This window comes from Rhododendron vialii, chromosome 5a, assembly GCF_030253575.1.
Source record: "Rhododendron vialii isolate Sample 1 chromosome 5a, ASM3025357v1".
Classification (NCBI taxonomy): Eukaryota; Viridiplantae; Streptophyta; class Magnoliopsida; order Ericales; family Ericaceae; genus Rhododendron; species Rhododendron vialii.
In genome coordinates this window covers 43,051,814-43,076,196 of record NC_080561.1, presented here as the reverse complement: position 1 = coordinate 43,076,196, position 24,383 = coordinate 43,051,814, and the positions used below count along the sequence as shown (strand labels likewise).

Sequence of the window (24,383 nt, the reverse complement as noted above, 5' to 3'; positions counted from 1 at the left end):
TCGGTTAATGGGCGATTAGTCGGCTATCAGCGATTAATAAGGGTAAAATCTATAATTTTGGAAAATCAAGGGGTGTAACTGTTATATACTTATACCAGTTTAAGGGTTTTGAATCACAGTATTTAGGGCTTGTTCAACACCCAGTCATCGATCGATCGATCTCGGAGTCACCTGTCATATCTCTGTGTAAAACACGAGATTTCCGAGCCGCCTATCGCCTCTCTCTCTCTCAAATTTGAGATCTCCTCTCACTCCACGTCTCCACCGACCTCGAACATTAGTGTTTTTTTTTTTTAAAAGCCCATACCCATATTGACACGTTAGTGATTCTGGAAACAAAGTGTAGTACTATTTTTTATTAAATCTTAACACGAAGTGTAGTATTGTTTGGTGTATATAAATAAAGTTATTATAATTGGTAAGTGACTAATAAATGAACGGCCCATACCCAGTACCAGCTGGTGTTATAATCATGTTAACAGTTTTCTGTAAAGGAGAGATTTCTATGTCATATTTGAAAAACAATTGATGTTGTTGGATTAATAGATGAATGTTCAATTTTTTTATGAGAGTTGTCATTGGGGAGTATTTATATATAAATAAATAAAAACCCGACTAATTGCTACAAGCCGATTAATTGGCGATTAATAGATCTCGAAGCTCGAAGGTGGTCGACCGAGCGACGAACGCCGAGCGACTTTTAGAACATTGCTCTCCGATCAAATTAATGCTTGGGCGTTTGAATTAGGCGGTCTGGAGATTAATCGGGATTTGGCGGCGATTAATCACCTATTAATCGGCGATTAATCGCCCATTAATCGGCGATTAATTGGTTAATCAGCAATTAAACAGTGATTAATCGGTTAATCGATTAAACGGCGATTTTGAGTGTGAGTCCGATGGAGACGAAGTTATGGATGGATATGGAGAAGAAGAGGAGTAATTGACTAATAATTTCGTACTTGGTTTCATTTGGTTTGAACGTTGCACTTTGTAGTTGCACTTTGTAATTGACTGGTAATTTCGTACTTGGTTTCATTTGGTTTGAACTATGAACATTGAACTTCTCATTATGGATTGACTAGTTATTTCGTAGTACCTAGTTTCTAAGTCTCTATATTTGAATTGTAGAGAACTGTAAACATTTAGAAGTGTTAACATTGAGTATCCAATAGCCAAAGAGAACTAGGAAATTTTTTGGGAGAGAAGATAGATCACAGCAACTAGGAAATCTGTGATTATTAATGGTACAGAGGTTGCAGAATATTTAAAAAAAAAAAACCCGACTAATTGCTAAAAGGCGATTAATGGCCGATTAATAGGTCTCGAAGCTTGAAGGTGGTCGGCCGCCCGCCTGGCGCCGAGCGCTTTTTAGAACATTGAGCATATACACACATATGCTTTCAGCATGTCAGTGTAATTCCTAAGAGTTAATTTCCAGCACTCCGTCTATTATTTTGTGTTGTCATCAACTCAAGTGCTCATGCCCATCTCCAAATTAGTATGCCAAGTTCCCAAAAAGAAAGCATCTTAATTCTATTGTTCAATCCATAACCAAGCTTCACTTCTGAACTGAAAAATAGACTGCAAGAAAAGTATAAAGTTTACATGGGTGAAAGCAGTTCTGGCCATGAATTTACTGGTTTTGTCTTTAATCTTTTGATAGATTGATGCTCTTTCCTAACTTATGGTGAGTGCTGTACCGGCAGAACTTGGAGTGGTATTCATTATCTTTCAATATGGTGCAGGATCATGCTGGTCATATATTTGGAGTTAATTCCGTTCCAATGATTGAAAAATTGGAGCAATACAATTTCATTATAGAGGCAAGTTCCTCGAGCCTTACTTTTATAGCATATTCGGAAAGTAGTACGGAGGGTGGTGGAACTAAAAAGCTTGGAAATGGCTCCTTTGCAATTTAATTTCCGCCATTCCCGTGAGAACAGAGGATATTTTGTGTTCTTGTGTGAACAAATTTCTTCCTTTTATACTTGGTTGCTACTTTTGTTTTACAAGGATAAAAGAATGAAATCAATACAATAACAGAGCCTCAGAGAATGCACAATACTCTTCTATTACTGCTTCTCGCAAATTCTCAACATCCCTCCCAGCCTCTCGTAGATTTTTTTAAAAAGAAAAAGGAAAAACAGTTACAGCTAACTACGCAACTTAATGCTTGAGCCACAACCAACACAACCCAAGCAACCCATTGCCGCCATCATCGTTCTCACACGATCAGCCCCTACAACTGCCCTTTGCTGCTGCCTCAGCCAAACAGCCCCAAGCAGACTTTAAATCAGCCAGAAATAGCCCACAAATTAGCCCCCAAGCAGCATCCAAACTAACCCCAAAATCAGCCCCAAACATACCCAAAATAGCACTCAACCTAATTGGCCCACAAATCGGCCCCCAAAACAGCACTCAAATCAGCCCTTAAAACAGCCCCATAAATCAGATCCCAAATCAGCCTCACAAACTACCCCTAAATCAGACCCCAAAACAGTGCCCTGCCACCTAAATCAGCCCCCAAATCGGCCCCCAAACAGCAATCAAAACACCCCCTGAAACACCCCCTTAGTCGAACCCCAAATCAGCCTTATAATCCACCCCAATTAGCCCCTAAATCGGCCTCCAAAACAGCACTCAAATCAGCCTGGTGCTGATTTGGTGCCCGTATTTCGCGGAGATGAGATCTGGAGGCCGGTGTTTTCAACCAACAAGGATTTTGAAGTACTTCACAGAGATGAGACCGAGAGGGAGGGAACAGAAAGAATAAGAGAATAGGAAGAGGGGAGGAAGGAGAGAGGAGGAGCCACCTCCCTGCAAACCAAAACCTTCGCTTCCTAAAGTATAGAGAGAGAGTAGAAGAATGTTTGGGAAGTATAGAGAGAGAAAGTAGAAGAAGAATGTTTGGGGCTCTTAACTTGGTGGTTGTTTGAGAGAGGGATGTTGAAAAATCGGGGCTCATTCTTATTTGAGTTTCCTAATGTTTGTTTAGCCATGACCCTGGACTTGCTCTTCTGGAATATATCGTTCATAAATGTTTTTCTGGTCCATAAAGTGCAATTTAATTTCGTCAAAATGCTGCCCTTCTGCACTATTTGTAGTGAATTGACTACTACTTTGCTCCAGAAAGTTGTTGAAGTGTTGGAGGGCCAGTCTGGTCCTGGAGGCTTACATGAAAATACTTTACTTCTTGTGATGGGTGACCATGGCCAAACCATAAATGGTGATCATGGGGGAGGAAGTGCTGAAGAGGTGTAGTATTTGTTATGGTCTTTTACAATCTTTGTGTGATTATCAACCTAACTTTAAGCTAATGTCATGCAGGTTGAAACAGTAATCTTCGCAATGGGTTTTAAGGATCCTCCATCTTCATTAACCTTGGAGCATGATACTTCATCCTGTCGATTAGATGCGGTATTACTTCTCTTCTCCACTTGTTATTGCTACTGGTGAACAAGAGCAAAAGTAACAGAGGGAAACAAATAAATCAACCATCTGGGTCTGCAGATACAAATCGTCTGGTCCCAAGTCTTTGGTATTAGCACAAAATGACTTTACCAATTAAGTAGGTGGGTTCTTTTAAAATTTAAACAAAGAAATGAACCGTCTATATCATTTAGCTCTCGATAAACAATACCTGCATTCGTGAGTCGGTTTAAATAATCATAATCTTCCTTATTTCTTAGCTCTATCCCCTGAAGGTATTTTACTAATGAGGCTTCAAAGAAATGTTGAGGTGAAACCTTGGTGATTGGATGGAGCATACTTCTTTTTTTTTTGGTGCTTGCTATATGAATTGTACTTGTAAAGTTCCTTAAGCAAGAAATTGCGGATTCTGCTGTGTTAGCATCAAAAAGCTTTACGTACTATGGGTTTGGTGAAAAGTTAACACATATTTGCACAAAGCAAGGGTGGGGGTGTAAGCGAGAAAAGGAACAGGGAGAGAGAGAGAGATAGCATATAGGAGAGTCTAGTATAATGAGCACCCTTCAGAGAGTTTGTTTTACGTAATTTAAAAACTCTAGATTGGAAGAAATATTCTATCTTTTTGCCTAGATGTAATTTATGCCTTACATTTGAGTATTTTTTGTCATCTTCATAGACTGTGCCTTTCTCTTGTTCTATAGCTTTTCTTTTGTTTCTTTGGGATCCGTGGGAGGTGAAAATACTAAGTATTAAAAAGGCATAATAAAGACAAACACAAGTTCACCAAAAGAAGTCAAGAGGATCACAGGGAAATCAATGCAGACCTCAGACTTGGTCAACGGCCGAGGTCAACGAGTAGTTAGGTTAGCAATCAACGAGGTCCTCAATCCTGACCTCAAGCTCAGTCAACAAGCACCTCAGAGGTGGTATAAATCTGAGGAGGAAGTTCTCCTATAAAATATTGAGAAAATTACCTTTAAGGATATAAAAGTGCATGTTAATTCCCATTAAGGATGAACTCAGTTTTTATTTACCTCTAAGGACGATCACATTATGAAAATTATCCTTTTACCCTTAAATAAATACAATTTCATACTTAATTATTTTTTCCTATTATAAGGTAGGGTACCCTAGGGTTTAGGCACTTTCATAGGGTTTTAGGGTGCACTTTACTATTATAGGGTTGTAGTGGTTTAGGCACTTTCATAGGGTTTAAGATTAGGCACTTTCATACAATGCTCTAAAAGGCAGCCGCCTAGGCCAATCAATCCCCGCCTGGGTGCTAGGCGGTGGTCCGATGCCTAGATTAGACAGCCAACTAGTCGGGCGCCTAATCCCCGCCTAGGCACTAGGCGGTCGACTAGTCAACGCCTAGGCGCTAGGCACCTCTTTTCCGCCCGACTAGCGCCTAGCGATTTTTAGAACATTGCTTTCATAGGGTACCCTAGAGTTTAGGTTTAGACACTTTCATAAGGTACAGGGTTTTAGGCACTTTCATAGGGTACCTTAAGGTTTAGGTTTAGGCACGTTTTAGTGGTTTAGACACTTTTATAGGGGCAATTTTTAAAAATATATATATTCTAGAAATACTGAACGGTGCATATCAATTTTTTTCTTGACCTACACGTAAAAACCCCTAAAATAATATTACGACAATGCTTGTATAAGCTACCTCGGCCTCAGATAACGTACGAGGATGTTCAACGGACATCTTAGTCATTCCTCTAGGGAGAGGCAAGGTGTGTGCTTGCTCAGTGGAAGGTGGGTAATTCTCCAAAGTCGTGTCCAAGAAGAATTAAGCACTTCCACCCCTAAAATAACTGCCAGATATCCCATCATCCGTATTAGGAATGGGGCATGTCAGACCCAAGCGTGGAGATTTTTATGCAAGGATTGTAATGATGGCACTACCAGTGTTACAGGTCTTACAGGTCTGGTAACTGTGGGTAGTTGGCCACATTCGCATAGAAATACTTGAAGAAGTCACACAACCAAGGATTCCAAAGTCTGATAAACAAGAGCATTGTGAGTAAAACTACAGTGGCATTCATATTCCTTGCAATTTCTTGGATTAGCAATTCTAATCCACAGTTTGCCTGCGAGAAAATTACTTTGATTGTCGGAGGACATTTCCAGATGTCAACACTGGTCGGAGTATCACTAATGCATTTCTCTTTTTCAGTCAACGGGTCAATGGAAGAAAGTTCTGATCTTCTAAGCAGGATCTCAAGGGATTATTCCTGTCTTAAAGAGGAAGTCCTAAACAGTGTTCTAAATGGCGCTTGGCACTAGTCGGGCAGCGGGTCGTGCCTAGGCGCCGCCGAGTGATTCGGCGTTTTTTTCCAAAAAAAATATTTAAAAATATTTTTATGGCAATCAAGCTCAAGCTCCGCCTAGCTCCGCCAAATCTCCCTTAGCCGCCAAGTTCCGCCAAATCTCCCTATCCACTAAATGAGCCGCCGAGGGTGAAATCATGGCGCCAAGCGCCTAGGCGGCTGCCGAGGCCACCATTTAGAACACTGGTCCTAAACCCGGCCTCCACACAATCCATCGCAATTAGGAGAGAGATTCAATAGCGTTGGGAACTTGGAGAGCAAGACACAGTAGAAGGAACCTGCAACTAGGTTTTAGCATTCAACTTTGTAGTACTACTTCGTACGCGGGGATTTCACATGGAACCATTGAGTTTGAGAATTACCCTTCTAGTTAGGCTGGCCAGACCTAGTTTGTTTGATCAGTTCTAGGATGGTTTAGATGGTCCCTCAAGATCCAAGAATAGGAGGAGTAGTGTCATGTCAATCCCAAAAGGCCATTCCCTTTGCCCATATGGTACTTCCCTTGATATAGTAGATGTACCAGAGCCACATGCAGCTCTAGGACCATATGGATTACAAAGGGGCCAACAGGATGCTAACTATCCAGCCGAAGAGAAGTACGTATAATTGAAACTACACAAACAGCCTAGTCATATGGACAGGCTAATTCTTGTGGAGGCAATCTGACTCTTGTGGATGTGGGCCATATCTTAATGATCTTACTTGTATGATATGAGATTGTTACAACCGAGAGATGATACACACAGCTTAAACATTGTCATAAATCTCTGGTTAAGGTGGAGGTAACCTGACTATGGATGCTGGCCGTTAACAGCATTAAAGCTATCACCCAGTGGTCTTGCAAACCATATTGCCATACCACGTCTCTGCTATGGTAACTCCCTGTCATCTCCATGCCATTATTGGGTTTGGTGAGGTAGCCCTTCATCACTGTGTACCACGTTGGCTCTTCAATTTGCCCCAATTGCTCTGTTTAGTGGCTGAGTGATAGTGGTAGTGTTACTAGTTTATGCCTTTGCTTAACCTTAGACCAAGCTGCTCGGAGAAAATCTCAAGGGCAATATGGAGATCCTTGATAGCTTGCTTGAATGCCTTGTCACCCCTTCAGCTTGGCTGAATGAGCCTCCACTCGAATGCTATCTTAACCAGTCTTAGAAAGAGAAATTAACTAAACTAAAGACCTCTTAATCTTTGCTACCTCTTGCTCCACTTTTAGTTAATCCCATGCCACTACCCACAGAGGAGGTCACGAGTTATTCGTGTAGTTATATTTATAGGACGAACATCCCGCATAGGGGAGAGGCATTTGCGATTGACATGTGCCTCGGTGCAGTCTCATAGGTTCGGCTCTCCTTTATAAAGGCCCCTTCATCTCCATATCTTACAATCCTAGACTTTGGTCCTCCAGTTTTGTTGTTCTCTCTTTCTCTAGGTCACCTCAATTATCACCCTCCCTACATCTAATGGTTAGGCACCCCATGCATGAGTATCCTACTTCCTAGAAGGCTTTGCAATTAACTCACCTCTAATTCTACAGAGGTTTTCAGTTATGTACTTGATTTCTCCTCGGTGAAAGTAGATCCTAAAAAGACATGTATCAGAGAAATATTTGGTTCTAGTTGTGACTCTGTACTTGTTATACTTTGTCGAAGGTTGATAGAAGATTAAATGATGATGTAGACTCTTTATTTGTCTAATATGTGTTGGTTTCATCTTAAAAACTTGTTACTGTCGATGAATTATATTCATGTTTTGAATTTCAGGATGGAAGGATGTTTTGCATAAACTCAATGCAACAGGTTAGGACTACCATTCTATTTGTTGGAGTTTGTGCTCAAAAAAAATATGCATTACCTTTATTGTTTATGGAATGCACTTAACCAATTTTTACAGCTCGACTTTGCAGTGACAGTAGCAGCATTGCTTGGAGTCCCCTTTCCTTTTGGAAGGTGCAACATAAGCATTTTCTGAAATTTAAGTTCTGAGTCATCGTTCTCATTCCATGGTTCACAAAGTTAACTGTTACATGAATTTCATGGTACTTCGTAGACAAGTTATTAGAGTTGATTTCTCTTATAAAACCTGCTGTGATACCCCCTATATTATTCCAAGGAAGCCTATATAAGAGTTATTGTTGCTCCATTGTGGCTTGGCGTAACCGGTTGAAAAATGGAAAAGAATGAGGAAGAAATAAACAAAAGAGTTAAGATTGCGTACTTCTAACCTTTGGCAGGCCCACGGTGGTGGGAGCCTTTGGGATAGCCTTTCAATCCCCTATTAACCCCTTTTGTGAAAATTCCCTCCACTAATCCTTGGACTGATTCCTTTGATGATGTCAAGCCATTGACCTGGTATAAACTTCTGTCCAAGAGAGATGCGAAACTTCTGTGGTCTCCAAAGTGGTGGGTCAGTTGTGAGAAATTGAGATTGCAAAGAGATGCTTTTCCTTGAGGCTAAGGATAGTGCCTCAATTTACTTTTTTTCCTATTAAGACATGACGTAGAAATGCAGTCATGTACATTAATATAGTGACTCCAATCAACGGACATGAAGCTCAATGGAACAAAGTTTTGATAGCACATGTCCAGTGTTCAAATTTTTCCGGAATTGTTTTTCATTTATTTTTCTAAGGCAATGGTACATGGGTCAGGTGGGAAAATGTGCCAAGTGATTCATCTAGTTGTCATTCTCAAGACACTAGGGCACAAATCACATGACTAAACTTCATTTCTCTCACATACTTCTTTCATTTATCCAGGAAACATAGTGTTATAAATTAGCATAATACTTCCCTTTTGGCATTGAATGTTATAAATCCTTTTGAGCTTTCATTTATCTTTTCCTATTGGCTTTCATTTTATCATATTTGAAGTTATTGTTTTCATTTTCATTTTCTTGAAAGTTTGCATGGCTAAGGTATTATCATCTAAATTTGTTGGAGTTTATACCACATGGGTTAATTATCAACTCCAAAACTAGTATATGAGCTTGGGCAGCCTCTCCACTCTTTGCCAATTGGTTTGGAGTTGGATGCTTTAACAGAATGCAAATATTATGCATAGTTCATTTGAAACTCTCCTGCTTAAAACATATTTATTAGTGTATGTCTGTCTAATTAGACATGTCAGACACATACCAGTTGGCAAGTGACTGACAGGTGTGCTCTACAAATTTAAACTAGTACATAGAGCATAGGCGTACGTCATTTTTTTCCATGTCAGCAATGAAAAGAAAAGACAAATGAGTCCTTTTGAGACTTAAATATGTCAACCATGATATTTTTGTTTCATTTGATGGCCACTTTTGTAGATTTGTTACCCGGCCTGGGCATAACACTCTGTCACTGTATGCGGCCTAGGCACAACACTTTGTCACTCTAACCGATTAAAAAAATAACACTCTGTCACTCTAGAATGTAAAATCCTTTTGAGCTTTCATTTATCTTTTCCTATTGGCTTTCATTTTATCATATTTGAAGTTATTGTTTTCATTTTCATTTTCTTGAAAGTTTGCATGGCTAAGGTATTATCATCTAAATTTGTGGATAAAGCTGAAAATGTCGTATAAAGTAGAAGGCTTGGTAGCATGCAGTTCTATTTCTATACCTTGCTTTGGCATTGGAATCGCCATTTCCCATCCTAAAGTAATACGTTGCTAATTTCTTTGCAGCATTGGGTCTGTGAATCCTGAACTATATGCTTTAGCTGCTGGAACATGGAATTTGAAACGCTCTAGCAACGATATTTTCCAAAATCATTCAAGTACAGAAGAATGGATGCAAAATTATGTCAATGTGCTATGCATGAACTCTTGGCAGGTGTTCTTTGTACTCCACTTTGTTATGTTTAAGATATACATTGGACCCTTTTCTTATCTTCTCTTCCTCTTGTCTAATAATTATTAAACAAGCTTATTTGATTCTGTACAATAGTTTGAAAACGATTTAGGGGTCTTATCCTTTGTTAGGTTGATACTGCGTTCTTAAATTTTGTGCTTCATAGTTTACTAATTTGTCCCTCAAAGGTTTTTTGGTTTTGTTGTTGTAGTTATTTGGAAACCCAGAATTGGGTTTTCGTTAGCAATGGCAAAAATATTTCCCAATGGTCGGATCACAAATTATCTTAAAAGCTTAAGATGTTAGGAATGGGCTCAACCATTAGTATCAAGCTATCCATCACCCTTCCTTATTTGCATTCATTTCTTGCACATGGAGATTGAAACATTCATTTACACCGCGAATAGAATGCAACGGACAAAAGCAAAATAGAAAGTAAACTAATGCAGACAAAGAAACTTGAACCCAAAACCTCGAACCAACTGAAGTTCTTGTTGGAGTTTATACCACATGGGTTAATTATCAACTCGAAAACTAGTATATGGGCCTAGGCGGCCCCTCATTGTCAAGTGGTCTTGAGTTGGATGCTTTAACATGGTATCATAGATAGGGGTTCAAAGAATTTGTTCCCCCTTGTTTGTGCCATAAATGCATCGTTGTTTGTTGCAATCTACGTGTTATGGATTACCTCTCCACATGCAATAGGGGCACACGTGCGGGGGAGTGTTAGAGTTTGTCCCATATTGGTCAATTACCTCCTCCAAAACTAGTATATGAGCCTGTGCGGCCTCTCCACTCTTTGCTAATCGGTTTTGTGGTGGATGCTTAATATGGTATCAGAACTAAGTTTTTAGAGGCTTTTCCCCTTCTTTTGTGCCATAGTTGCACTTTGTTCTGTTGTGATCTGTATGTTCCCGATCCTCTGTTGCCCTCTCCAAGTGCAAGTCAGAGGTCGCATGTTTGGGGAAGTGTTGGAATCTGGCCCATATCAGTTAATTATCACCTCAAAAACTAGTATATGAGCCTGGGTAGCCTCTCTTTTCATTACCAATTGATTTTGAGTTGGATACTTTAACAGTCGTGATACCATGTTTGATCGTCGATTGTTCTAAAAGCTTAACTTGTTTGGAAATGGTCCAAACAATGTATATCTAGGCCCAGCTATCCAACAGTAACATGCTTTCCTGCCAACTTGTGGATGGATTGCATTAACATTTGTAGTATCATAGGGCGATTTATTTTTGCAGCCTGTCCTTTGGGAGGTGCTCAAACTTCACAAAAGCCAAAGTCAGCATGGGTGGATGCTACCTGTGAGACAAGAGTTATGTTCCTATTTTCTGATAGGTAAATAATTGATTTGTGGAATCAGTGGGAACTTTGTCTTTGACCGAACATTAGAATGGTGATTGCGGTTTCAGTATAGCAGATTTTTTTTTTCATTTTCTTAGTTGATGAAGCTTCGAGAGGAGGGATGATCACAATACTTACAGTCGGAGTTAGTCGATTTAGGTGTATTTGGGGGTATTGCATGCATAATATAGATTTTGAGAGAAGCAGCAAAGTTTCTTGAAAATGGCCTGTTTTTTAGGAAGGCGAAACATTGGAGTAGGGGCTCAATGTTCTGGATCCAGAAATACACAAATAGAAGACCCTCATTACGGGAACCCTCTAAATGCTGTGGCTAACAAGATGCAAGGAAAAATTATCGTTCCTGCAGGTAGTAGATGGTTGAAAATGGGTAAGATGCTTAAACACCTGCTGTATGGGAACAGATATGTCATACGTCCATAAATTACACAGAGAACAAGTAGAAACAGATGATGTGTTGTCTGTGACAAAATCTTCTGAGACAGACTACAGGACATAACAAAGCAGGACAATGGGTTGATTTGTTCCAACCTTTTTACTGTAGAATAGAAGATTAATTGATATGCTTGGGCTGATTTCATGTAAGAATGTATATTACTTCCTGCAGTGTTATGCCTTGATTTTGGAAAATTGTCATGTTATGTGCTGCATCTGTGTTGGAACTCCTCAATGCTTCGCAAGAAATAATGCAATGTTGCATGTTCCCTAGTACTCGTATTCGTACCAATGTTTAGGGTGTTGCACAGTAGCCTGATGCAGATGCGCCCTATTCATGTTATATATCTGTGCTTATCCAAGCTCCTGCTGCTGACAACCGGTCCTAGATCATTAAAATTGTTAGGCAACGAAAACCGCATAATTTCAATAATAGTGTTTTCTGTTGAATTTCATCTTCACTGCAAGGTATCGAATGGTGCCAACTCGTGGTTAAGCATTAACAAATCAAGTGCAAAACAAATCACATCACCTCATTGATTCGTTTGGGTTAGCTCGCTGCACATGCTTCAAGCAACTCACCAATTTTATATTGCCACTTTTTTCATGAGCATTGCACGAACTTTGTAGGTAAAAAGATACATTGATGTCTATTCAGCTTCATCTGTTATTGGATTTTCGAATGAAGACTTACTGCATCTATCGGCGATGTATGCTCAAGCAACAGATAATTGGTCAAAAATTGTGACGAACTTAGTGTCAGAAAAAAGTGAAAGCTGTCATGTATCATTGCCTGATCTCAAGAGGCAAATCGATGCGTACTTAAGTTTCCTGGCGAGTGTTGCGGAGCTAGCACGTTCGAAATGGACCCAGTTCAATTTGGAGATTATGAGCATTGGTTTCGGGGTAATGTTGATTTCACTTCTTGTCCATGTGCTTTGCATCAGATGGCTTAACAAACTATGCAGAGTTTACGTTCGTTCCCATGTCGAATCGGGGATTTCCTATGGATTGATGCTTTCCTGTCTGATAGTGGCAATACGTGCATGCAGCTTCCTTTCAAATAGTTACATTTGTAAGTTCTGACCCTCTAGAGATTTACATGGTTTCTTGGATGCATCTACTCTCTTTCCTTAATGACATATTTTTTGTGTTTTGTGTTCAATTTAAAACCTGTGGGTTTAGTGGAAGAAGGAAAAGTTGCTGGTTTTCTTGTAGCCACAACTGCAATGCTCAAATTACGCTATTCAATAACGAAAATCAAGATGCAACTGGAAGTAAGAATTTTGCTCTTGTAGCTTTGTCAGTAACTTTACTATCGATCGATTTTTGCTTGCAAGTATATAACTGACCTTATCTTCTTTCTTATCTTCTTTCTTCGACGACACCCTGATATGATTTTACTCTTGGTATCGTACTTGCAGGCTTTGGTGTTTGTTCTCCTAATTTCTGTCCTCAGATTTTGTATTGAACTTGGGCTATCAAAGCAGGCTGTCAGTTCAGGATTAGCAGACGTGTTTCCTTCATGGATGCTTGCTGTTGCTGAGAGCTATCCTTTCTGGAGGCATATAGCTGAACTCCTGCCAGTGCTAGCTCTGATCATATTGGCCTACATGCTGCATGAGAGCATTTCTCGCAGCTCGTGCAGGAGATTTTTGAAAAATGTTATAAGAGGAACGATCTTTAATTACCTTCTCATTGCAGCATATTGGACCTCGGAAAGTAAATTACTTAATCTGCCTCTTATGCGCACAGACATACAGAGAAATTACATTCCTAAAGTAATCTATATGATTGGTTTTGGTCAACTGTCATCCCTGGCACTTCTTCAATTTCTCAGTGAAGAAAAAACGTCTAGTTGGAAAGAGACTGTGGTCATTAAAATAGTAGCCGTGTTATCCGCATGGAGTTCAACGATTATCATTCTATCTGGAAGACAAGGACCCATGGTAGCTTTAGCATCCATGGCTGGAGGTGCTTTCTCTTCATCGCACCTAAAGTCTTTGTCATATTATACTTGAGCGACAAGTTCTGTGTTAATGACTGTTTAGGTCACTGTCTTGTCTTTATAGCTGTTTGCATTAAATTTCCATTAGCAACAATAGCATGCTTTATAGTCATTTGAATATTACGATTCTCACTCTAGGCTTCTTTCACGAGATAAAGATATGCTGGTTTTTAAAATATTGAAGCACTGTAATTTTGAGCTCTTGATTGGTACTTACAAGAATTTCTTTGCTAGGTTGGTGCATAATGAGATTGGAATGTTTGGAACAGGACTCCGAAAATAGCCATCTCCAAACTTTGTCCTTGTATTCTTTCCCTGTTACACAATGGAGCCTTCTAGCTGTGTGCCTTTTTTTCTGCAGTGGTCACTGGTAAGAAGTTCAGTCTTAATTACCGATCGACAAAAAAAAAAAGTTCAATCTTAACTTTTACATATCTGCTAAATGAGCCATTGCTAGTCTTATCGGTGCTTTAAAGAATGGGCCAAGGGGTTTTGTCATTCATTTTAGATCTAACCTCCAGTAGTACTTCAATATTTTTTTATACTCCTACTATTACAAGTTGATTGATGAGTTCTTTGGTTTCTTACCCTGGAAGTGGCTCACTTCTCTTGCACACTATATTTCTTTAACCCATCGCAACATTTTGTTCAGGTGTGCTTTTGATGGCCTCCATTATGCTGCTGCATTTACTGGGTTAGTGTGTTGTTTCCTTTGGGTATATACATATCATATATGTACACGGCTTTGTTTTTTCTTTTGGTTTGCATATTCGGTTAAACTATGGCAGTTGGGCAAGACAATGACTAATACCTCAGCCCTCCTATAGCCTTGATCTTTTGAAAAACTTGGTACTTGGTTCCACTTTCATTTTTGTTGAAAATATGAGAGAGTACGGTAGAACAATCAATGAGATACTACTATACTAGTAACAGAAAGGGTGTACCCTTTCATACAAAAAGCAGAACCAAAGGGGTAATCCTAAGGATTACTGGTGCAAAAATGGTGAAATGAAATGAAATGGTACTTACAAAAAAAAAATGGTGAAATGAATTTACAGTGGTTACCTGGAAGAACATCAAGATCAGTGACCTTAAAGGGAGAAAAGAGCCATGGTCCCAACACCACATTCTTTCTCCAACAGCAAGCTAGGGGACATCTGAACTGCCTTAGAAATCCTTTTGATTCTCTCTTGTCAAAGATAGTAACCTGTAAGCTTACTGCTAAGCCAATCAACTTCGTAGGGCCAGGAGGAGTGGCAAAGCTATGAATTTGCTCGGTGGGGTCACCATTAACATGGTCTTAGAATTCTCTATCTTTTACTCATACTAAACTATAATCATAAAAAAGAAAGGAACCTAAAACGTAAAATTTGCTAGAATATATTAAAGCATCCTAACTCAAAACCAATTAGTAATGAGTGGAGAGGCCGCCCCGACTCATTTACTAGGTTTGGAGGTTATATTTTACCAATGTGGGACAAGTTTTAACACTCCCCCGCACGTGCGACCCCTGACTTGCACGTGGTGAGGTAACCAACCGATTCAACAAGTACGACGACAATAAACTATCAATGACAAACAAAGAGGGAACCAACGATTAACGACGGAATCTTGTCTAAAAGCCTTCGTAAACCTAGCTGATGCAGGCCAATATTCTAATTAATCTAGGAATTCTATTTTATTATTTCAAATTTAGTATTTTAGTAGGAATTTCTTATTTTAGTCAAGATTTGCTAGAAGTATTAAGTTTCCTAGCTTGTTTCGATTTAGTATTCCTATTATGTAGGATGTGCTTGGTCAAGAAGCATTAGGGTTGATTTTATTTCCATATGTTTTCTTTTCTTTTTAGTATTTTAGTAATGCTAGTATGCTACTATTACAAATAAGGATGTAAGCCTTAGGGCAAGAGGAGTTGTTTATGATTGATTAATGAAAATTTGAGAAGTTTTCTTATAATTGTGTGTTCGTACATAGAGTACCTTTAGTTTATACTTGTTCGTGATTGTCTTTGTCGCATCGTTCTTCTTTTTCAACACGCTTCCCTGCATCACTAGCTCTAATACCATGTTAAAGCATCAAACTCAAAATCAAAACCAAAACCAAACCGAGTCTTATGTCTCAATCACTCGGGGTCGGCTACATGAATTCTTTTCCTCCATTGAGCTCTATCAAGGGCCACTTGTTCTCATATTTTTGCGCACAACAGCATCTAATGTCAATTTAGGTCTACCCCTCCCAGTAGCATTGCTACCCAAAGCTATCATATCCGCTCTCTTAATTACTGCATCTCTCATGCCCAAACCACCTTAGCCTATTTTCCCTCAACTTCTCCTCTATAGGTGCTATACCTACCATCTCACGAACCATTTCATTTCTAATCATGTCTCGTTTAGTCTTACCACACATCCACCTCAACATTTTCATTTCCGCTACACTCATCTTGCTCACCTGTTGTTTCTTAATAGGCCAACATTCTGTCCCGTAAAGCATCGCTGGTCATAAGGCAGTTCCATAAAATTTTCCCTTTCAATTTTATGGGTACCCTCTTGTCACATAGTACACCAGTAGCGCTCCTCCATTTGAGCCACCCCACTTGGATCCTATAGGTCACATCATCGGCAATCTCTACATCTCTACTAGTAATTGAGCGTAAATACCTAAAATGATCACTCTTTGGTATCTCCTGGTCTTGGATCATTACTTTTTCTTCATGCGCACTGCTGGTACCACTAAACTTGCACACCATATACTTAGTTTTACTCCTTCTTATCCGAAAACCCTTTAACTTTAATGTTTCCCTCCAAATGTCTAGTTTCGTATTAGCACCTTTAGCGGTTTCATCTACGAGGACAATGTCATCTGCAAACATCATACACCATGGGATATTCTCCTAAAATTGTCTAGTCAATTCATCCATAATTAAGGCAAAGAGGTACGGGCTCAAGGCTGACCCTTGATACAATCCTACGGTGATTGGAAATTCACTCGATTCCCCTACTGGTGATCTAATGGCAGTGACGGCACCTTCATACATATCTCTAATCACCTCGATATACTCTTTGGTCACTCTCTCTCTCCAGAACCCACCATATGATATCTCTAGACACCCTATCATAAGTCTTTTCTAAGTCTATGAAAACCATATGAAGATCCTTCTTCTTTGCTCTGTGTTTTTCTATCAATCTCCTTAATAGGTAGATAGCTTCTATGATTGATCTTCCAGGCATAAACCCAAACTGTTTCTCTGACACCGTAGTCACCATCCTCAAGCAATGCTCAATAACTCTTTCCCGCAACTTCATGACTCATTAATTTAATACCTCTATAGTTGTTGCAACTTTGAATATTTCATTTATTCTTATAGATAGGTACTAAGGTGCTCCTTCTCCATTCGTCGGGCATCTTTCTAATCATAATAATCTTGTTGAACAATTTCATCAACCAAGTCATCCCCAAGTCACCTAGACTTTTCCACACTTCAATAGGGATACCATTTAGTCCTAAGGCATTACCCAGTTTCATCATTTTCAAAACTTTAACCACTTTGAACTTTTGTATTCTCCGATGAAACTCATATTCTATGTTCTCGCCAGGTACATACACTTTTTCCCCACCAAAGCCTCCTTCATGTTTCTCGTTTAACATCTCAAAATTCGACTTCCATCTATCCCTGATCGCCTCGTCTTTCACCAACACCACCGAATCAATACCTTTTATACACTTAACTTGAGAAATGTCTCTAGCTTTTCTTTCTCGCAGCTTGGCAAGTTTACAAATAATATTTTCTCCATCTTTACTATCGAGTCTAGCGTAGAAATTCTCATAGGCTTTCAACTTAGCGTCCCTAACGGCTTTCTTAGCTTCCTTTCTAGCTTGCTTATAATCCTGAAAAAATTTCTCATTCCGGTCATTTTGCCACTTTTTAAAGCATTCCTTCTTGGCTTTTATCATAGTTTAAATCTCATCATTCCACCACCATGTCTCCTTAGAAAGTGGACTTTTTCCCTTCGACCCCCCAATAACTTCTTTTGATATATTCTTCTAATACCGTCAGTTATGGTATTCCACATATTGTCACTATCGCCTTCCACTCCCCACCGTACTTCTTGGGACATTCTTTCCTTGAATACCTCTAATTTCGCCCCTCTTAGGCTCCATCATTTAGTTTGTGGGCATCTAGTTTCTTTTCTCCTTCTATTATTCCCCTTAAGACAAATATCTAACACCAAAAGTCTATATTTTGCCACTAGACACTCTCCGGGATTAACCTTACATGTCAAGCGGTCTGCACCTCTAGCAAGAAAATAGTTGATTTGACTTCCATTGGCTCTGCTCTGAAAGGTAATTAAATGCTCCTCTTGCTTCCTATATAGAGTATTCTCAACTATAAGGTCAAAAACTATTGCGAAATCTAAAATCCTCCTACCACCTTCGTTAAGGTCACCAAATTCAAAGCCACCATGCACCTTCTCATACCCTTTGCTTATGCACTCCCACATGACAATTGGTAATTAGTAATTAGTGGAGAGGTCACCAGACTCTTATACTAGGTTTGGAAGTTATATTTAACCAATGTGGGACAAGGTCGAACAGAATATATGTAAAGACAATTGGTCTATATGTAAACAAATAAGTTTAGAGAACTTTTATAGAAACTTGACAAAGATACTAGGGGATGTAAGTGATAATAAAAGGGTAAACGTGTATTATGGGATTCCAATTGTCATGAGTTTTATAATTAAGGGGTAAAACTAAAATTATTGGAAAGTGCAGTGGGCTGCTCCCACTGGTCATGCATTGCATTCGCTATTGGCCAGGAGTGAATAACAATCCTGCTTAGATGAGAAATAGTCCAGAAACTGATCAAGCAAAGAAAGGACGGTGAAAAGATCATCTGGTTATTGCAAAATAATTTTCTATTTGTTACTTCTCATAGGGTAGAGTAGATGTCCAGCAGTTCACCTTGATCTCAACCGAGTTTCTCAATCATCGTTTTCAGGTTTGAAGAATTCATCCTCGTTCCCCAAGCTATTCTTCTTAGTATTGATACATTTGGTTTTTCTCATATTCTACCAATATTTGGACTTCCATTTCTTGCTATACAACAAGTTCCATCTGGTATGGGTGGGCAGCGAAAAGAATTCTTTTTCATGCAATTATGTCAGGTAAGTTTACGTTTAAGATCATATTTTTCTTCACATGGAGTCTTGTACTTCCCATAGTGTTGGACATGCTGCAGTGATTGAACTTGTAAGTTGTTTATTCATCTTTATGTTTTAGGTGTATCTGATGTTTGGACTCATCACCGCCACCACAGCCACATTCACGATGTTATGTGTTGCAATTCAAAGACGTCACCTCATGGTATTCTTAGACCACAATTTCATACAATATTTGTACAATTGTACTGGTCTGTGTATCACATCACAGCCTACTGTTGAATTTTGCTGCAGGTGTGGGGATTATTTGCTCCTAAATTTGTTTTTGATATGCTGGGCCTCATGTTAACAGATTTCCTAATCTTTTTGGCATTGCTCTACTATTGTGTTCAAGTGGATGATGATGGGCTGCGACATCAGATTACTGAAAAATGAGTTTTCCTCCCATTCAATTATGCAGATTTTGTTGCGACGATATTGACTGTGCTCATTCTTTTATGGTCCATATGATGGGGAAAAAAAGAAGACCTATCTAGGGCTTTTTTTTTTTCTTTTTTTTTTTTTTTTCATTCGTTAAACTTATCTACTCTATCTAGGGGACTTTTTTTTTTTTTTTTTGGGCGGGGGGATTGGGGTTGGGCTTATGGGAATCGAACTATACCCATGTGCCTAGGAATATAAGAGAGGCACCAACTGCACTTCACTCCACTTGCCATTATTTAGGTATTTGATTAGCATGAAAATGTAGAAAGTAAATTTTCTTGTACAATTCATTTATGCATGGTTTCATAGCCACTTTCTTTCTAAGAACACAACGAAAAAACTTTCCCTTGTGAAAGTTGTCACCTCTTGTGACATTTCCCATTACGCCACTTTTTCCTTTCCTACCAAGATCCATATTACTATATATTACGGGTAAGTTTGTAATTGTAAAAAATAAAAAAATCTTGTGAGGTTCTTACAAACTTTTCACTTTAATCAAACATGTGGAAGAAAATAAACTCTCTTTTCTTTTGCTTGATTTTCTCTCATTTTCACTCTCTAGTATTAATTTCTTTCTAATCAAATGGATCCTTACGGAAATCCAAGTGATATTACGTGTTCGTCTAACTTGTTGGTTTCACATTTAGTGAAGTTTATAAAACTAAGTACCTGGGTAAGTGTTTTCCCCTGATTTTATGAAGGATTGTTTACCATTAAGTGTCAGGATCAAAGTTGAATCCTCGCAATAGCTGTATAGTGGGGTGTTATTCCATATTGGTGAGGTATTCTCTCTTGAAGAAGAAAAAGAAAGATGAGAAATTTAACTTGTAGATTAAATTATTTACATCACCGGTGTAAACATTTGTTTTCATTAAATCAATTACTTCATATTGTGTCATGTCACCATGTTCTATTTATGGAAACCACTATTTTGATGATGTTGCGCAATGTAATTAATTTTAAGAAAACAAATGTTTACAATGCAGGTGTATATAATTTATTCTCACCTGAAAAATCATTGGATACTCCTATACATAAACAAAGCATATAAACAAAAAATAAAAAGTGGATGGCCAAATCTCTGTTGGATGGCCTTTTGTTTTCTTGTTTGCTTTTATGTTTTTCTGTATCTTCTAAGCGTTTTCGCTTATTGGATTTCTCTCGATGTACCCCTTTCGAGTTTATAAAATCTTCAATTTGCCGAGCAAAAAAAAACATTTAAAATTGGAAAATTGGAGGCTTTAAAAAAAAACATTTAAAATTGGAAAATTGGAGGCTTTTAAAGCCTCCAAGACATTTCCATAGGGCATTGATAGATAGATTTCATGGTATGGTATATGTATTTAGGGTGTTTATGTCATTTTGTGTCCTTAGTATTAGTGGTCTATAAATATATATGTATGAGTCCTTCATTTGGTATCTTATAATCATTTTGAATATAATTATCAAGAGCTTGGACTCTTTGTATCCCATTTTGTGACTCTCTCTCTGGAATTTTGTAAGATATTAGGTTTGTATTATTGGGTATTAGAGGTTTAGGCTCGGATCCTAGCCATTTATCTCAACATAAAAAGCTCGTTGGAACCCTATCCTCACTGAAAAATTCGCTTGAACCCAAAAACGGTGTAGGAAAATCTTGTCAGAGCCTAAACATTGATTTTGACCCTCAACCCACACATTGACCATTTTTGCACGTGTTCTCTTTTTAAAAAAAAAGGATTTTTTTGAATAAGTCAAGTGAGCTAAGAAACTAAGCAACAAAAACAAATTTAAAAAAAAAAACACAAATCATAGCTCTAGGTACAAGATAGGCAATGAAGTCAACCTAGACTATAGATGCAAGACCAAGGTTTTAAAAGGGAAGATCAACTCCTCCGGATGATCAAGTGTTATTTAGAGGGCTGGAATACAAATCCGCACAAGTCCTCTAGTCCGATTTCCTCAGCCAAATGACATTTTCAACTTTTCCAACAACTTTAGACATATGTTTAGGCATCACATATGTATTCTTTCCATGTGAAAGCCTTTGGGTTTTATTAGAACCATAACCAAAATAACTTAAACTACACTAAGTGTTATTAACATGATGATATTGGGGTAGAGCATTAGGGTACTCATGGAGTTTGAAGCAATTTGATGGGATGTAAACCTTTCACCCGATTGCAGGATTCAAGAAGGAGGTTCGTGGCAGCAAGAAATATGCCTCTCGAGGGAATGACAGACCCACTGATTGTTGAAGCAATAGCGGCTCGTGAAGGGATTGTGTTTGCATCTCTTTTGGGGGTTGAAAATTTACAGGTGGAAGGGAACTCATTAAATCTCATTTGTATGATCAAGAAGGAAATCATGGTTCACCATAGCGTTGAGGTCATTGATGAAGGTATTCAGAGAATGGCATGTAATTTCATTTCGTGTGCGTTTGTGTTTAGTAAGCGTGATGCTAATGGGGTGGCTCACTCTTTAGCAAGTTTCACCATAGCGTTGAGGTCATTATTGAAGGTATTCAAAGAATGGCATGTGGTTTCATTTTGTGTGCTTAGTAAGCATGATGCTAATGGGGTGGCTCACTCTTTAGCAAGTAAGGGGTTTGGGGTATAGATCTTTCTACTTGGGAAGCTTATCCACCTGATTGGCTATTCCCTCCTTTGTCTAAGGATGGATGTGCCCTTTGATGTTTCTATTTGGTTATCAATGAAATCTCTTAAACTTTGGCCAAAAAAAATAACTAGGAATTCACATTTTTACGTAAACACATTTTTTCAGGTGTATGTGAAAGACAAGGCATATATAATTTTTCTTCCAATGTAGTCTTATTATGGAAAACATGAAACCTAACCCTAATCTGAAGAAGAACAGAAGAGTAGAGAAAGAATCTTGATTGCATCTCTTGAATTGTATTTTTCTCAACTGATTACAAAAGGAGATCGTGCACCACTTTATACACAGTCTATCTCTAAAAGAATCTTGCCAGCTCAGCATTAGCTAACAACTGCTTAGACTAACAACTACTAAACCTGATTAACTAACCAACATGATTAACACTAACATAAACTTAATACACATTAATGACCTTTGCTAACATGCCCCTGCAAACTCATGCATGTGTCCACAACCATGAGTTTGTCTTTGAGGAAAAGAAAACGAGCTGTAGACAAAGATTTAGTAAAAATATCAGCAACTTGGTCTTCAGTACCCACATTATGAACCATAAGTTGTTTGGATAAGACCTTTTCTCTGATGAAATGATAATCGATTTCATCATGTTTGGTGCGTGCATGATATATGGGATTAGCAGCCAATGCTATAGCAGACATATTATCACACCAGATTGTAGGAGGTAAAGATGCAGACACACCAAGTTCCAAAAGAAGAGATTGAATCCATGTGACATCGGTAGCAGTTTGAGCCAGAGCTCTGTACTCTGCCTCTGTGGAAGACCTAGCTACTGTATGTTGCTTTTTGGCACACCAAAAGACGAAGTTGGAACCAAGAAATAAGCAGTAACCAGTGGTGGATCTCCTGTCTATTTTATCACCTGTCCAGTCGGCATCCGAAAAAGCAGTTAACACTAAAGGACTTGGAGCATAAATCAACCCCTGATGAAGTGTCCCTTTAATATACTTGAGAATACGTTTAACAGCCACAAAATGACTGAGTTTGGGGCAATGCATGTGCTGACAGGCTAGGTTGACAGCAAATGAAATTTCAGGTTTGGTAAGAGTGAGATATTGAAGAGATCCTACTATGGTTCTGAACCAATGAGCATCAAGAAACTCTAGATCAGAATCATAAACTGGAGGTTTAGATGATGAAGGGGAAGAGCTAGGTTTGCATTCCAACATTCCAGCTTTAACTAACAGATCAGTAGCATAGTTGGTTTAAGACAAAATAATGCTATTGCCATGTGGAAGAACTTCAATGCCCAGAAAATAGCTCAAAGAACCAAGGTCTTTCATCACAAACTTGGAGCTCAAGACTGAAACCAACTCAGTAATATAAGAGGGAAGACTACCAGTGATCAAAATGTCATCTTGTAGACACCCCAATCTGGGCTTCCAGATTAGTTTACTTATAGTATTTGATTCCCCAATGATGAAACGGATCAAGAACACCTCGGGAATGTCAAGTGTTTGAGCTTTGAGTGTTTGCAAAACCCTTGAACCTAATCTAGCCGAAGCCATTTCAAAAGCCAAAAACCCTACTGGCACGCGTTGGTTGAGAGCCTGCGCACGTAGATCAACTTGACAGGTGTTGGTCAATGGTCAAAACTTGACCGTTGACCAACGCATGAGTGGGTGGTACGTGAGTGGGTGGTACGCGCGCTCCTCTCTTTGCACCATATCTACCTTCCTCTCTCCCTATATATACCCCCCATTGATCTTCCATTAAAAGGGTTCCTAAAAAGAAAGACAAAAATTCATTCCAAGGTTTATCAAAACTCATACACCTTGGGTTACAAAGCCAAGCAACAAGCATCCAAGAACATAGCTTGTTCTTCCACCTCAACCTTTTTTCCAACACTTCAATCAAGCTTCAAACCTCAAAACTCAACCTCTTTCAAACTCAATCTAGGTATAGCATACCTATTGTTTTCTGTTCTGATCCCTGAGGGGGGCTAGCAAGGTCAAGACTGGTAATCAATACCAGTCTTGGCCCTAAAGCTAGAAGGTTTTCAAAAATCGTCGTGGTAGGAACCAGCGCGCACAGGTCCTCTGTAAGCGCGCGTCACTCTGTGGCTACGCGCGCAGGTCTGCGTGGGGATTGGTGTCCTACTGTTTTATGCTTTACTTTGGATATAGGTCACTGCAAGCATGCTAACAACTAGTTTACTGCTTTCCTTTGTTAGAACTATTAGCTGTATTTCAATATGCACATCTGCTGCTGTGGAGTACCCTTGGGATCATTCTGGATATGTTCCAGAACTCAGAAACATGTAAACCAAACACTGATTAAATGGTTTAGACACGCGCGCGCCGGGGCGCAATGCGCGCACGCCGATCTGTCTCGGACCAGTGAGTGGCCTTGCATGGGTAACTTGGCCTTAGGCCGTTGTTTTGTCCCCACACTGTTTATAGGGTATTTTGTTAATTTGTAGGGTTTTTCAACCTTTAAACTGTATATTATAACTACTTGAACTACTTGGTTTGTCTTGGGTGTGCACTGGTCCTTCTAGAGCCCAGAGGGTTGAGAATAAGAGCTGTAGGCTTAGGCTTACTGGCGCGTGCGGGTCTTGTAGTAGTGTGCGCAGGTCTGGTCAGCATGCAATAATTTGATCAGTGCATACTGGTTTCCATCTGCACATATCACTCCAAAATAGCAGCCTTTCA

At 39.0% G+C, this 24,383-nt stretch overlaps 1 protein-coding gene across 14 annotated transcripts in view; it reads left to right on the top strand.

Annotated features, from left to right (window-relative positions):
• LOC131326207 (uncharacterized) overlaps positions 1-19,424 on the top strand; it is a 32,522-nt gene extending 13,098 nt beyond the window's left edge. For 13 of the 14 annotated variants that reach the window (XM_058358892.1, XM_058358883.1, XM_058358893.1 and 10 more), the window contains 14 exons: positions 1,749-1,826; positions 3,133-3,258; positions 3,331-3,420; positions 7,532-7,567; positions 7,662-7,717; positions 9,438-9,585; positions 12,037-12,481; positions 12,592-12,683; positions 12,831-13,380; positions 13,649-13,784; positions 14,067-14,108; positions 18,414-18,579; positions 18,695-18,778; positions 18,868-19,424. In XM_058358892.1, coding sequence (XP_058214875.1) covers positions 1,749-1,826; positions 3,133-3,258; positions 3,331-3,420; positions 7,532-7,567; positions 7,662-7,717; positions 9,438-9,585; positions 12,037-12,481; positions 12,592-12,683; positions 12,831-13,380; positions 13,649-13,784; positions 14,067-14,108; positions 18,414-18,579; positions 18,695-18,778; positions 18,868-19,008 — 2,190 coding nt within the window. In that variant the 3' untranslated portion in view covers positions 19,009-19,424. The remainder of the gene's footprint in view (positions 1-1,748; positions 1,827-3,132; positions 3,259-3,330; positions 3,421-7,531; positions 7,568-7,661; positions 7,718-9,437; positions 9,586-12,036; positions 12,482-12,591; positions 12,684-12,830; positions 13,381-13,648; positions 13,785-14,066; positions 14,109-18,413; positions 18,580-18,694; positions 18,779-18,867) is intronic. The other variant, XM_058358896.1, reaches the window with a different exon arrangement.
• The last annotated feature ends 4,959 nt before the right edge of the window (positions 19,425-24,383 follow it).